Below are 12,343 nucleotides of genomic sequence, written 5' to 3' on the forward strand. Positions count from 1 at the left end.
GCCGGCCCGCCTGATGCCGTCCGGTGCCGCGGCCGGCCCGCCTGATGCCGCGGCCGACTGGCGCCGCGGTAGGAGTAGTAACATGGAAGTAATTTCGCCTAGGGCGGCAACATAGGCAGAACCGCCACTGTGCAATTTCACAGAAAAGGGCCGGGTTTCCCAGATCGGTTAAGAAGGTCTCTGGAGCTACTACCCATCATTGTTAAGAAGCTCAGCTGATTTTTTCGGTTGTCATGTCCTCTTCTTTTAGAGTCACACGCTTTGGCCCTCGAAACAACATGTAATAACTATCCATGGTGGCGGTGATCAGGGTGGCGGGACTGAATGCACCTGGCTGCTGTGATCTGCTGTGAGCTACCGCTCATTACCAAACTTCTGGGTCACGTAAACCGGACCAATTAAATAATAAAATCAAATTCAGTCCTGATTCCCGTTATTCCATTTCGTATTTTTGATCCGAGCCTAAAATTGAACTATGAAAAACCAGACATATTTTGGATTTTGGTGTTAGATTAAAAAACAAATAACAAAATAACCAGTCACTTTTTCATTTTTTAATTTTTGATTGGCAATTGAAAATAGAAAGAACGAATGATACACGGATTCTCCAAGGCAATCTCATGATTAGTTTTTTAGATGATTACTTTCAATCAGAGAGTTTAAATGATATACAGAATATTGGTTACTGAAAATTATTTAGTTATAATGATGAAGTTTGGATTCTTGTTAATACATGTTACATGGGACTACAGTTCGGCATATTGTACAACCAATCACCACCTACATGTATTGATCCAAAAAAAAAAAAGATCAAAGAAAGTGAAAATCACACCACACTGGGTTACATATGTTATTACAGTCTAGGTTTGAAGTGATACCTTGGTGGCGGGGGTTTTCTTGGAAAAAAAAAAGTGACAGAAGGTAACAGGAAATAAGAAAACAGAAATGGACTATATACTGCACAGAATTAAACTAGCAATGTAGCAGTCATACAGAAAAAATGTGATTGTGCAAAGAGACTTACTTTGAAATATTTTGAGGTCCACTAGAGGAGAAGTAAGCAGAAGAGGAGGGATGAAGAGGGATAAAAGGTACAGTGAGAGTATAAAGGATTAATTAAAAGCAAAGTTAATCAGTGGAGGAAATAAGGAAATAGGTGAGACACATGAATATCTTTATAGAGGTTATGAATGAAAACCTGCATGCATGCAGAGCACAGAGTCAGAATGGGCATGCAGATACTTGCTCTAATCAATATTAAAATATATGTATATATAAATTTATATTTTTTACCACATGGTGGTGCTGCTTGCTTTGAGATTTTACTGAAGAAGAAAGTCATATACCACACTTTGAACAGTTTGAGATGTTAAGAAAATTGATGTTCTTATGTGTTAAAACATTATATTCTCCCTTTATAAGTAGAAACATTTTCTCCAAAGAGGGGGCAGTGTAAATGTGTGAAAATGTGTGCTGGTGTGTTTGTGTGTTTCTTGTGCCTTTGCGCATGTGTGTGTGTTATCTTCCTTGAAAATGAGGTGTTGACAGGCGAAATGCTAATAAGCTGTCAATAAATCAGCTCTTAGTACATGCACACCCACAGATGCATTGAAGGGACTAGTTTATTAACAGACTTTGAAGCATTGCTGTTGATAAATCATCTATAAATACACACACACACACACACACACACACACACACATACACAGTGCATTGACCAGACTGATTTATGAGGAGCTCTCGACACATTCCTGTCACAGCAACAGCTTATGTGGGCGTGGGAGTGTTGACAACTGTATGTGAGTCTGGTCCTCATGCATTCTGAGTCTGTATGTGTCTATGAATGTATGTTGCTTGGCCAGTCTGTATGCGTGAGGGTGTATATGTGTGCATCAGTCTACATCACTGAAAAGGTTTGCTAATGTCAGTATGAGTGATTTAAAGTGCGCGTACAAAACCTGGCTCACTATTTTGCAGCTCACATCAGCTTGTGATATAATGATTGACTTGAACTGGCCGTGCACACACATGGATGTGTGGCACTTCTCACATATTGTGTTGTACACTTGAAATCAGGAGAAACTAACTTATCAAGTATTATCAGTTATCTGGGATGACAGGGATCATCTTATACATAATCAGTTCTGTCATATTGTTAACTTAAATGACAAATTGTGAAAGTCTTATGTGAAGTGCTGTGGCTAAACAGGAGGTGTCTGCCTACTGGAGTCATTCATTCACACTGGGCAAATCTCTTCTTTCAGTTCTTAGTTAAGTCTTTCTTCAGCCCAAATATGATTTTTATATATATACAGAGTGGAGTCAGATTGTTTTTATCAAGTCTGAACTGCAAAAGAGAATTTTTGGATAATCAAATTTTAGCCAATTTTCTATGAGGATTAAAAAACGTACTTTAAATCCTAAACACTATGGCCACTCAAAATGTTTTTCAAAATGTCCTTAATGTCACTTGCAACTTGACACCTGACAGTGGCATAACGTCCTCAGTGCCAGAAATGCACAAATAAATAAATAAATAAATAAAATGGAGAGCCACTGCCCATAACTGCAGCATGAAACATTGCTGCATGAATCAATCTCCTCCATTGTCGATGTTGTCTACCGTGAGGAAGGAATTCTCCACCAGGACTTGATATATAGCTGGCATGAAGCCAAAGATGATTCATGTGCATTCCCTGCAGCTTTTTGTTTTGGTTTCACATTTGAAAAACATACTGTAATTTACCACATGCACTCACGCCTACCTCGTTACCACAGCAACCAATACAGATAAAGAAGCTTAACAGTGCCTGAACTCATAAATCTGTCCTGATCACTTGCACATAGCAGTGTGGGCCTAGTATTTCCAGTGTTGATGTTTTCTTATCGTCTATGTCTTTTACAGCAAACCGAGCAAACAGTAGAAATTAGTCTAACATCTGCTGCTAGTGTTGCTGTTTTTGTTAGTACGCGATGCATTCATTTTAAATTATCCAGTCCTTTCAAGAAGCTATTTTTCCACTGAGTTGAGCCCCATATGGAGACTTTTCGGTTCACTTCATTCATGCAAAGTAGTTTTCTGATGTTGCAGTTGTTCAAACACAAAAGATAAGTTATTCAATGCTCAGCTGCATGATACTAATAAGCAAATGCATTGCAGATGTAGCGATACAGTTGACACACGAAAGTACACAAAGATGGATGGGTGAAAGGGAAGGCAGGCAGCCAAACACACATAACTGGGCATGCTTCAGACACTAACTTTGTGACTGGACGACCTGCCTGTGTCTGCAAAGCACAAGAGAGAGATTAAAACAGAGGGAGAAAAATAGAGAAAACTGACATACACATGTTCAAATTCTCACACGAGAAGCCAAGAAGAGAGTGCAGCACAGCATGAGGCGTAGCAAAATACAGACACCTTCCAATCAAAAATCCCCTCTGAAACGCAGCACACCACACAACTCACATTTACAGCATGCATGTAAAAGATACAAGCAGGGACACACATGCTGTCACACTGTCATACGCCCCTCTCCAAAAACAATAACATAAAATAAATTGAACCACTGATGTTAAAAGAAATAGCTGCCACATAAATTTAGCTGAGAAGACACGCAGTCATCACTGAGGGAAATGTGAAATGTACTCCTACAGAGTTATTCTTATTCTGAAGTAAATTATTTCGCTGAAGGGGTGTGTTGCAACAATTTACCCATTAATATGCAGTATGAATTTGTGCACTGACATCTATGGAGGATCATGTAATTTTGCTTATAAAAAATGTGCAAAACTAGTCAACATTAACATTTGCTGGTTCAGGCTCTGTGTGTAAAGATGGTGACGTCTAGTTTGTTCTCATAAACAATCTTACAGTTGAAAGCAGTCACACTTGAGTTGAGTCCATGTTACACCCTGGAATGATCTGGAGGGACTGAATGGTGTCGATTCAGTCTATAAAACAGTTCCCATCCTGCTGCAGATATTAAGTATTTAATGGAAAATAAGCAATGTGAGAAAATTCACAGAGGAACATTTACTAGGGAAATTTTATTTGATAGAAGTGAAATAACAACATAAAAACTGATGCTGGTATGAAGATGGATTGAGCTGTCGCTACAATTAAGTATAGTGTATACTATTAAAAGTCATTTGTGATGCTTGTGGAAGGCTATGTACCCAACAGGGGAACATTGTGCAATATGTGCGTGTATTTGTGTGCGTGGTGTAAGATTATATTGTGCAGATCCCCGGTGTCTGCTGACTTTCACAGAAAGAGAAACCGACAAGACCTTTGTCAGTTCACTGCCAAGAGAAAAGAGCACCGAGTATTGAGATGAAATGAGAAGAGAAATCGAACAAAGTGGATAAAAATGAGTCCCAAAAGAAGCGCATTCAGTCAATGTGGTGTCTTGAGAAACATAAACCAAACACGCCCAGCTAAACAGCCTTGTTTTGAAATTAATCACTGAAAGAATTTAACACTTTGTTAATTAACAGGTGGCTTATGTCCAAGGTGAGTTAAAATTTGTTTTAGTCGGTGAACAGATAGTATCATGTTTAGAATACCCTTGTAAATCTAAACCAGTCCGAAGCCAAAAACCCTTACGAGCGGACTGACTTGCTCTGAGAGCAAAGAGAGTGCCACACAGATTGAGTTACCAGTGCAGGCTATATATACACAGCTTAGTCACAGCATCAGATATACTCAGGACCCCTCCTGGGAGAGGAGAGTAAGGGATGTGAGAGAGGTGGGGCGAGGCGAAGGAAAGAGATGTGAGGCTGTGAAGATGAATAATGGAGGGAACACTGGGAAAAGGGAATGAGAGAAAATAAGAAAGATAAGAGGAGAGACAGCAAGGGTGTGGAGAAAAACAACAAAACAGTGTAAATTAACAGAGATAGACACTGAAAGAGAAGGAGGGAGACAGAAAGGCAGAGAGGACAAACATAGTAAAAGAAGGGGACAAAAGAAAGTGCAGTTCAGTTAGAGAAGCAAAGACGTTTCACTCAACATCATTATCAATGATGCATGACCAGATGAAGGCAACAAGACAGTGAAGATGGCGTAACAACCACTGCGTATTTTTAGATTTTCTATAGGATTTCATCAGCTCACATAAAAAGAGAAGGTAGATAAAGCAATGTCAACATCCTTTTTGAATATTAAACACATACTTTATTTTGGTTGTATTTATTTTGAATTTGGGTACAGCTGTTTAATAGCTGATTTGATCAGCTCAAGTTGTTTCTTAGCAACCTACAACTACTCTCCGAAAAGGTAACTAGATGTACCAGCAACCAGGCTTGATGTTCAACAACAAACTACATGAAAGAGGCAAACTCTCTCTAAATTAGCCGTGACAGTTGCACAAAACTTTGGGTTATGTAACACGTTCCATAATTTTTCCAGAACCCAAGGAAAACCAATTTTCAAATTCCATTAATCTTCCAAGTTCTCTTTCACCAGGAACCGTGCTAGTTAATGCCTCTCAGTCCAGATTTCACCTGGTCCCGTTCCTACAACACACTGCGGTGCATTATGACGGTTTAATTTGTTTCCATATCAGTGTTTCCAGACTGGCACAATTCGCCCTCTCTAATGTAAAAAAGTACACAAAACAGCCATGGTGTTTCTGCTTGGCCATATAATATGTATTAATGTGAAAAATGACTTTTGGCAGCAAGACAACCTCACCAACTAATGTTGCCAAGTTGAGATTGTTGCATTTCAGCATGGGTTGTACTAAATAAATAATTCTCACAAACAGAAACAAAACTAGCTGTTTTCCGCTTACTGTAGCAAGGAATCTCATTAGTGTCTGCAGCATGGCTATTTTTGCCCAGTTTTCTAATGTTTCCGTCTAAACAAAACACAAACAGCACAGGCTTTGGAGTTTGATTTAATAATGTTTCATAGCTCCAAAAGCACTTTTCCCCTTCAACCAAGTGAACGCTGCCAAGTTGTGACTGGCAACTCTGGACATGCTGGCTGCATGGAGTAAACAAATCTCAGGAAGAGAAACGTCATGACTGCTCTTTGCAAGACACCATTTTTGTCAGGCCAATACTTTGTCACATTTTTTGTCTGTTTGTTTGTTTTTCCGGTAAACAGTGATAGAAACAGTTAAATGATTGCCTGTTAAATGACTACGAAGAGACCCAAAAAGCTGAAATTGGTGCAGGCATTTTAATTGAAATCTCGTTTTCTTCTTTATTAGTGCATTTAACATGCCTATTTGTATTTCAGATTCTCATTTGTATTTCTGTGTAAAGGTATGAGGGAACTAGTAATGAAACAACAGAATCAGTATCACCTTCAAAATCCCTTCTTAAAACCTACTGTCTACCATAAGAAAAAACTTTATAATCTTAAATTTTTATTATTTTCATCCCTTTATTTACTTAATCGCAATCACTGCACTGTTCAAGTGTGTTTTTTTCTTTTTTGTTTGTTTGATTGTTTTGTTTTGTTTTGTTTTTTGTTTTATTGACTTGTCTTTGGGTTTTAGGAATTTGTCGCCGGGTTTTAATGATTTATCTTTTGAATTTTGAAGAGTGAAGAATTTGCAGTGAGATATCAAAGAGCAAGTCTCTTGTTGAATAGCTTGAAAAGATCCAAGATGGAAAAAAAACGGAGATGGTAAAAGCACCAGGAAACAGTTCATTTGGTTTGCTGGACATAAACGGCACTCACCCGTTGAACTGCAGCGGCAAGGCTCCGCCCTGAGCCTCCAACAGGCCCCGCCTCTGCCCCATGGCCACCTCACACGCGTTCTCATTGGAGTAAAGGTTGATTGGCGTGTTATAGACTGATGGCTGAGGAGGGACGAGGCCAGGGGGGGAGGAAGAGGAGGAGGAGGAGGATGGGTAAGAGACAGGAGGAGGAGGAGGAGGTGGAGGGGTGGTGCGGGAGGTGGAAGCAGGGGTGAATGCAGATGATGGGGATGGGATGGAGGCAGCAAAAGGGGATCGTGAAGGCGGGTAGTCGCTCTCCGCTCCGCAACCCCCGAAAGGTCTGGGGGCCTTGTTGTATGGGACAGTTGGGGGGCCGGAGGAATGAGGATGAGGATGGGGTGGAGCAGGGGGATGGCTGAGGGCAACTGGCTTTATGATGTCTGATCTGTCATCCTACCGGCGTGAGGGAAGAGCATGCAAAAAAAAAAAAAAAAACACACACATCACAGCATAACACATATTATACTGATGCCTCTTAAGTCATGATTTTTTTTTTTTTATAGTTTTCATTGTAACAAAGATTGATTGAATTTCAATATAAAAGAGTGCAAAAATAAATTAACTGCAAAAACAATCCAACCATGTCAATTCAATCCAAATGTAAAATAATGTTTTTCTTAAGTTTATAACAATAGGGAGGCATCAGTATTTTTATTCTTCAAATTTCAAACCACAAATCTATGGAGCCTACATTACAGTGGTGGTTTTCATGCAACACAAATGTGTGTACTGGCATTGTTTCAGAGGGGCACAGTAACTTAAGCAATATAATGAAAGCATTTAATTAAATAGAAACATGTCATGAGTCCTGTGTTATATAATGATGCATTCCCTGTGCACTCAAGTGTATGAATCTTTCTGCTGTTTCAGCGCCACAGTACAGTACCTTGGGTGCCACAGGAGGCGGCTTGGGAACACTGGCGGCCCTTGAAAGAGAAAGAGAGAGAAGAGCATGAGTTATAGTTGCATAACCACATATTTTCAATATTTAATTTGAAAAGTGTCTGTGTTTTACGTCTGTATATTTAATAGCTCCTGTTACAGTTTTAAGTGTCTGTTGGCAAACTTGATGTGGGCAAAATGACTGCAAAAGGTACTTCAAAAACATACTTGTTGAAGTTGACTGAGGCATATGGCTAAGATCACATAGTATAATTTTCAGACCTTATTAAGAAAGAAAAATGTATAACGGTTATTGTGAACTATGAAGAAAAAAGGCTGAACTTGAGCTTTGAGTACAGAGACCGAAGTGGAGAAGTTGCTGTCATCAGCCATGATACTATTCAAATGAGCCTGACTGTGAAACTTGAGTTGCCAGAACTGAAAACTGTGGTCTCTGTGTGTGCGTATATATGTGTGTGTGTGCCTGAAGCCAGCTGTTTTAAGTCTATAAAACCCTGTATCAATCTGATACCCTTGGTCTTTTTGATGTAACACTGAGCCATGAGCTCCCCTAAAGGTCAGCGGAGAAACATGCCTGCAAATATCCACACACTGTTAAATTTACTGAGAGGTGATATCAGCTTAGCACTTCATCTTAATATAAATACACTGAGATAATGCCATCTTTGTTTACACTAATACATGATGTTCTTGGTTGTCTTGCCTGATTCATGATAAAACATGTTACAAAGGTCGGTAATATTATACTGGGACAAGCTTTTAATAAAGAAAAAATATGAGTATTGTAGATAACTATGGGAGGAATTGTAAATATTCTGTGAAATCTTAGATATTCCATCAATCAAGCTGCCAGGTTCAACAGAGGAAAAGATAAAGCGACTCACAGATAAACCGGGTGGAATGCATCACATCATTCTTTGCATCATGGCTCGATCTAACATGATATAGATGCAAAGCTGCATGGGTTACCTTAAATTAAAGGTTGAGTAAATATGACAAACAGTGCAGAAACTGAAGACGTGTGAGTGTCAGCGGCCCCGCATTCCTTGCAGATCAACCCTTCTAGAACTTCTGAGTATTCTGGAACACATCAACATTCTAGAAACCTCCTCGGGGAGGTTCATGGCCTCGGCCTCCGTAAATCTGCACCGACAACCTTATAGTGGCTGAACCTGCGTCTGTCTACAGATACAGCTCCTCAAATGCCTGGCCCTCTCCTCTCTCCTCTCTCATCCCGGCTGGGCTGGAGCATGCCAACCCTGTCCCGATACCATTATCGTGTTCCTGCATGATGAGAGGAGGAGAAGATCTTTGATGATATTGACACTGAAAGCAAATTGCCCACATGCAATAAAGCCAATCTAGGATTCCGCTCAGATAGCAAAGGAACATTTCTGGGAAACAGACTAAATCCTATTTTGAGAAGACACTTGAAGGCTACGTAACAGGTGCACACCAATGGATTTCACACATAATTCCCTAAAAGAAGGTGCTATATGGAGACTGGTTCCCACATCCTTGACCATCAGGGCAAGGGAGAGACAAAAGAAAAACATAGAAGAATATGAATTGTATATACTGATCTAATGAGGATAAATGGGTTCAAAGTGAATTGAACTAAAGAAATAAACCCACAAAAAACATCAACTGAAACAAAACATTAATTCAAATTAGCATTTTAAGTTGGATGTAAAGGTTAACTCTCTATGTCTCCCTAACACAGTTAGAGTCTTGCTCTATTTTTTTTTCTCCCACTCTTGTTCCTGTTGTAGCTCTGCCAAACGGCAGTGTAACCGAATCACCCTAAACACCTAACTATTTATCTACGCCAGAGCTGATCTGAGTGCAGCAATCCTCTCAGTCACACACCAGCTTTAAAAGCATTCAGTGATGTGGAAATGCATGAGGGTCAGAGTGTAACAGGGAGAGCACAGGGCTATCGAGTGGGTATTTCAGTTGCCCATCACCCCTATATACTGTAACATCAATCACACTGCTGCTGTAAGTGCAACCACCGTCATGGAAATGTGTTGGGTCACACAGTATGGTGAGAGGGAGAAAAAATCTGATGCATGTTGACAAGTGGCTGTGAGCCAGAGTGTCATTTAAAGCAGTGGTTTTCAAGCTTTTTTTTTTTTTTTTTTTTGGTGGGGACCTGCATTTCCAAAAACAACTTTAGTCTTCCAACTAGATTCCTTCATGTTACTTGACCTTGAGACGGCTTTGGGAACACTTAGGAACTTTGGGGAACTAATATATGTGCAGACCAGTCAAGAGACCAAGATTAATGATTCGTTATTTGACATGCATTTCAATGTCAACAGAAATTTTCGAAAATTTTCATTTTAACAGCTTGGTCACATTCACCTAGAGAACTATATCTCCTTCACAGCTTCAATCTGTGTGCAAGAGAAGAGACAGAGTGGGACATTTGAGCGATCAATATCTACAAAATGTCATTATGTGGGAGCAAAAAAATGCCTTAACATCAATAAATAACCATATCGGTTTTCACTTGTGAGCAAAAATGAAATTAAAACGACCAAAAACAAAGACAGGGGGGCTCTGTGGTATACTTGTCATAGTGGTGGTATACACAATATAATTGCAATAATCTATGAAGAAAAGATTTTGGTTTTCAAACATGAAAGTGATGAAAATGATGTTCATGCTCACCAGATGAGAACATCTGCTGAAAACAAACTATTTTTAATATTGGCATGTCACTGGTATAGGCTTAAAATGGTTAGTTTTCAAATGAAATATGAGCATTAGCCTGGGATTTCTGCCAATATGACATGTGAAACAGGTTAAATTTGCCCTGGTTGTGGCTTTTGTCACGACTATCTCAGGGAGAGCACCATCCACTATTCAAGCCTGTTAAAATATGATGAATATTAAAGTTTTGTGTGAAAGAATATGTTGTTTTAAAAGTAAATATGGCATGTTTTACATAACCTAAGCTGAAGTGGTTTTCTTCTTTTGACCAGTGAGTGTGTGCATTTTGAAATGTATTCCATTTTATGTCTGCCAGTGGGCCATCATGGTAAAAGTAGGCATAATAAAATGTTAATCCCACTACAGGAGAGACTTGATGTTCTCTGCAATTACAGGGGGAAAATATGTGCATATATCGGCATCAGCATTGGCAATCGGCCAAAAGAGTTGAAAAATAAAAGCTTATCGAATATTGGCAAAAAATCCAATATCGTGTTTCCCCATTTTCTGAACTGGGATCTTAATGGGAATTCCAGTCTCTTTTGGATCAATAAAGAGCATTGTCTCTCCTGACTTTTTGCTGACATATCACAGATAGGATCTATTTTAACCTATAGTTTAAGAGCATCTCCTAAATAATATATTATATATACTATATATATAATATATTTCTTTTCCCATTGTATGTGTGTTTCATATTAACTGTCAGCCTGCATATTCTGTTATCTGTGCATGTTTTGCCCTCTCCATGTACCTGTGAGCCTGAGTTTCCCAGTACATTTGTGAATTATTTTGTTTTTGCCTTGATGTCCCCCCACATCTGAGTCTAGGTTATAGATTAGATGGATCCATTTATGTTATTATTTATAATACACAAAAGCCTCCATCTTCGAACACTGGTCTTCAGTGTGTGCATGTGTGCGTGTATTTCAAACACGTTTTCTCAATTTCTCAAAAGTTGTTTTCCTGGATATTCATGTTTTGGAGGCATGAGGGTTTTTACATAACGCAGACATGTTTCCATATTGCTAGAGTTGTGCCATCTTCCCTGTACTGTTTCCAATCCGTTCAGTCTGTCTTCTCCCTCCCATCATACTTATTTTCTACAGCTTGCTAAACCTCTGCCCAATATTCTACTATCTACATCTTCTCAACTATTTAGATATACAGCTTCTCATATTTGGCGCATATTTACTATAGGTATCTTGCTATAGTGGAGTAAACTATTCTTCCATGTCATGAATATAATTCTCTCATCCCCTTTCCAAAATCTGCTCATATTCATATTGTTTGTTTTGAAACCGTGTTTAGCTCTCCTCGTCTAAACCTGTCCCTATAAATTATTTTTTTGCTTTTCTTACCCTCTGTAAAGTATTTTCCCAGCTCTGTGCACAAAATGGATCTGTCATAACAAGGAGGATGCCATCTCCTCTTCACCTCCCTCTCAAATTGCCCCGGCTCTCGCGGCTGTTCTACGCTCTCAGCTGTGCATTTGTGTTTAATCTCCCCGGTCTATTCTTGTTCTAGTGAGATCATTGACCGATGTTTCCAGCGCCGTGCCATGACATGCCATTGGCTTCCACAGCGAGCGGCCAGCCATACTGAATCAATAAGAGATGGTGGGAGATTTACTGTGGCCTGCATGTGTGTTTGTGTGTGTGGGATTTCATGTCTTAAACAGGGGCTTCCAAGCACCATGGTGGGTTCAAGAGGAGGGGACAAGTGGCACGTGTCGAAGCCTAACGTTCACTGTAAATCCACAAGTACTGTGCACACACAGTATTTGTGCATTCATGCAGTAGGTGCACACACCCATATACACAAACAGGCACACACCTTCAAACTATGCATGTCAGAGTTTTACAAGTGGAAGCGACTCTCACACAGGATGCCTTCATGTGTGTGACCTCACATAAAGTGAATGTGTTTTACGCTCTCCACCAGACAAGGCAGTAAAGGCTTAATTCAGTCAAACATAAACACT

The 12,343-nt window shown here is 39.6% G+C and overlaps 1 protein-coding gene across 4 annotated transcripts in view; it reads right to left on the reverse strand.

Moving 5' to 3' along the window:
* pdlim5a (PDZ and LIM domain 5a) overlaps positions 1-12,343 on the reverse strand; it is a 103,188-nt gene that overhangs the window by 45,277 nt on the left and 45,568 nt on the right. For 3 of the 4 annotated variants that reach the window (XR_003928749.1, XM_030059841.1, XM_030059839.1), the window contains exons 4-5: positions 7,625-7,664; positions 6,698-7,131 (exon numbers count right to left, since the gene is read on the reverse strand). Coding sequence is in view for 3 of the 4 variants with exons in the window: in XM_030059841.1 (XP_029915701.1) it covers positions 6,698-7,131; positions 7,625-7,664 (474 nt within the window). In the remaining variant the exon portion in view is untranslated. Of the gene's footprint in view, positions 1-1,024; positions 1,046-3,262; positions 3,289-6,697; positions 7,132-7,624; positions 7,665-12,343 lie in introns of all 4 variants that reach the window. The other variant, XM_030059842.1, reaches the window with a different exon arrangement.

The sequence above is a fragment of the Myripristis murdjan genome, chromosome 9 (genome assembly GCF_902150065.1).
Source record: "Myripristis murdjan chromosome 9, fMyrMur1.1, whole genome shotgun sequence".
Lineage (NCBI taxonomy): Eukaryota > Metazoa > Chordata > Actinopteri > Holocentriformes > Holocentridae > Myripristis > Myripristis murdjan.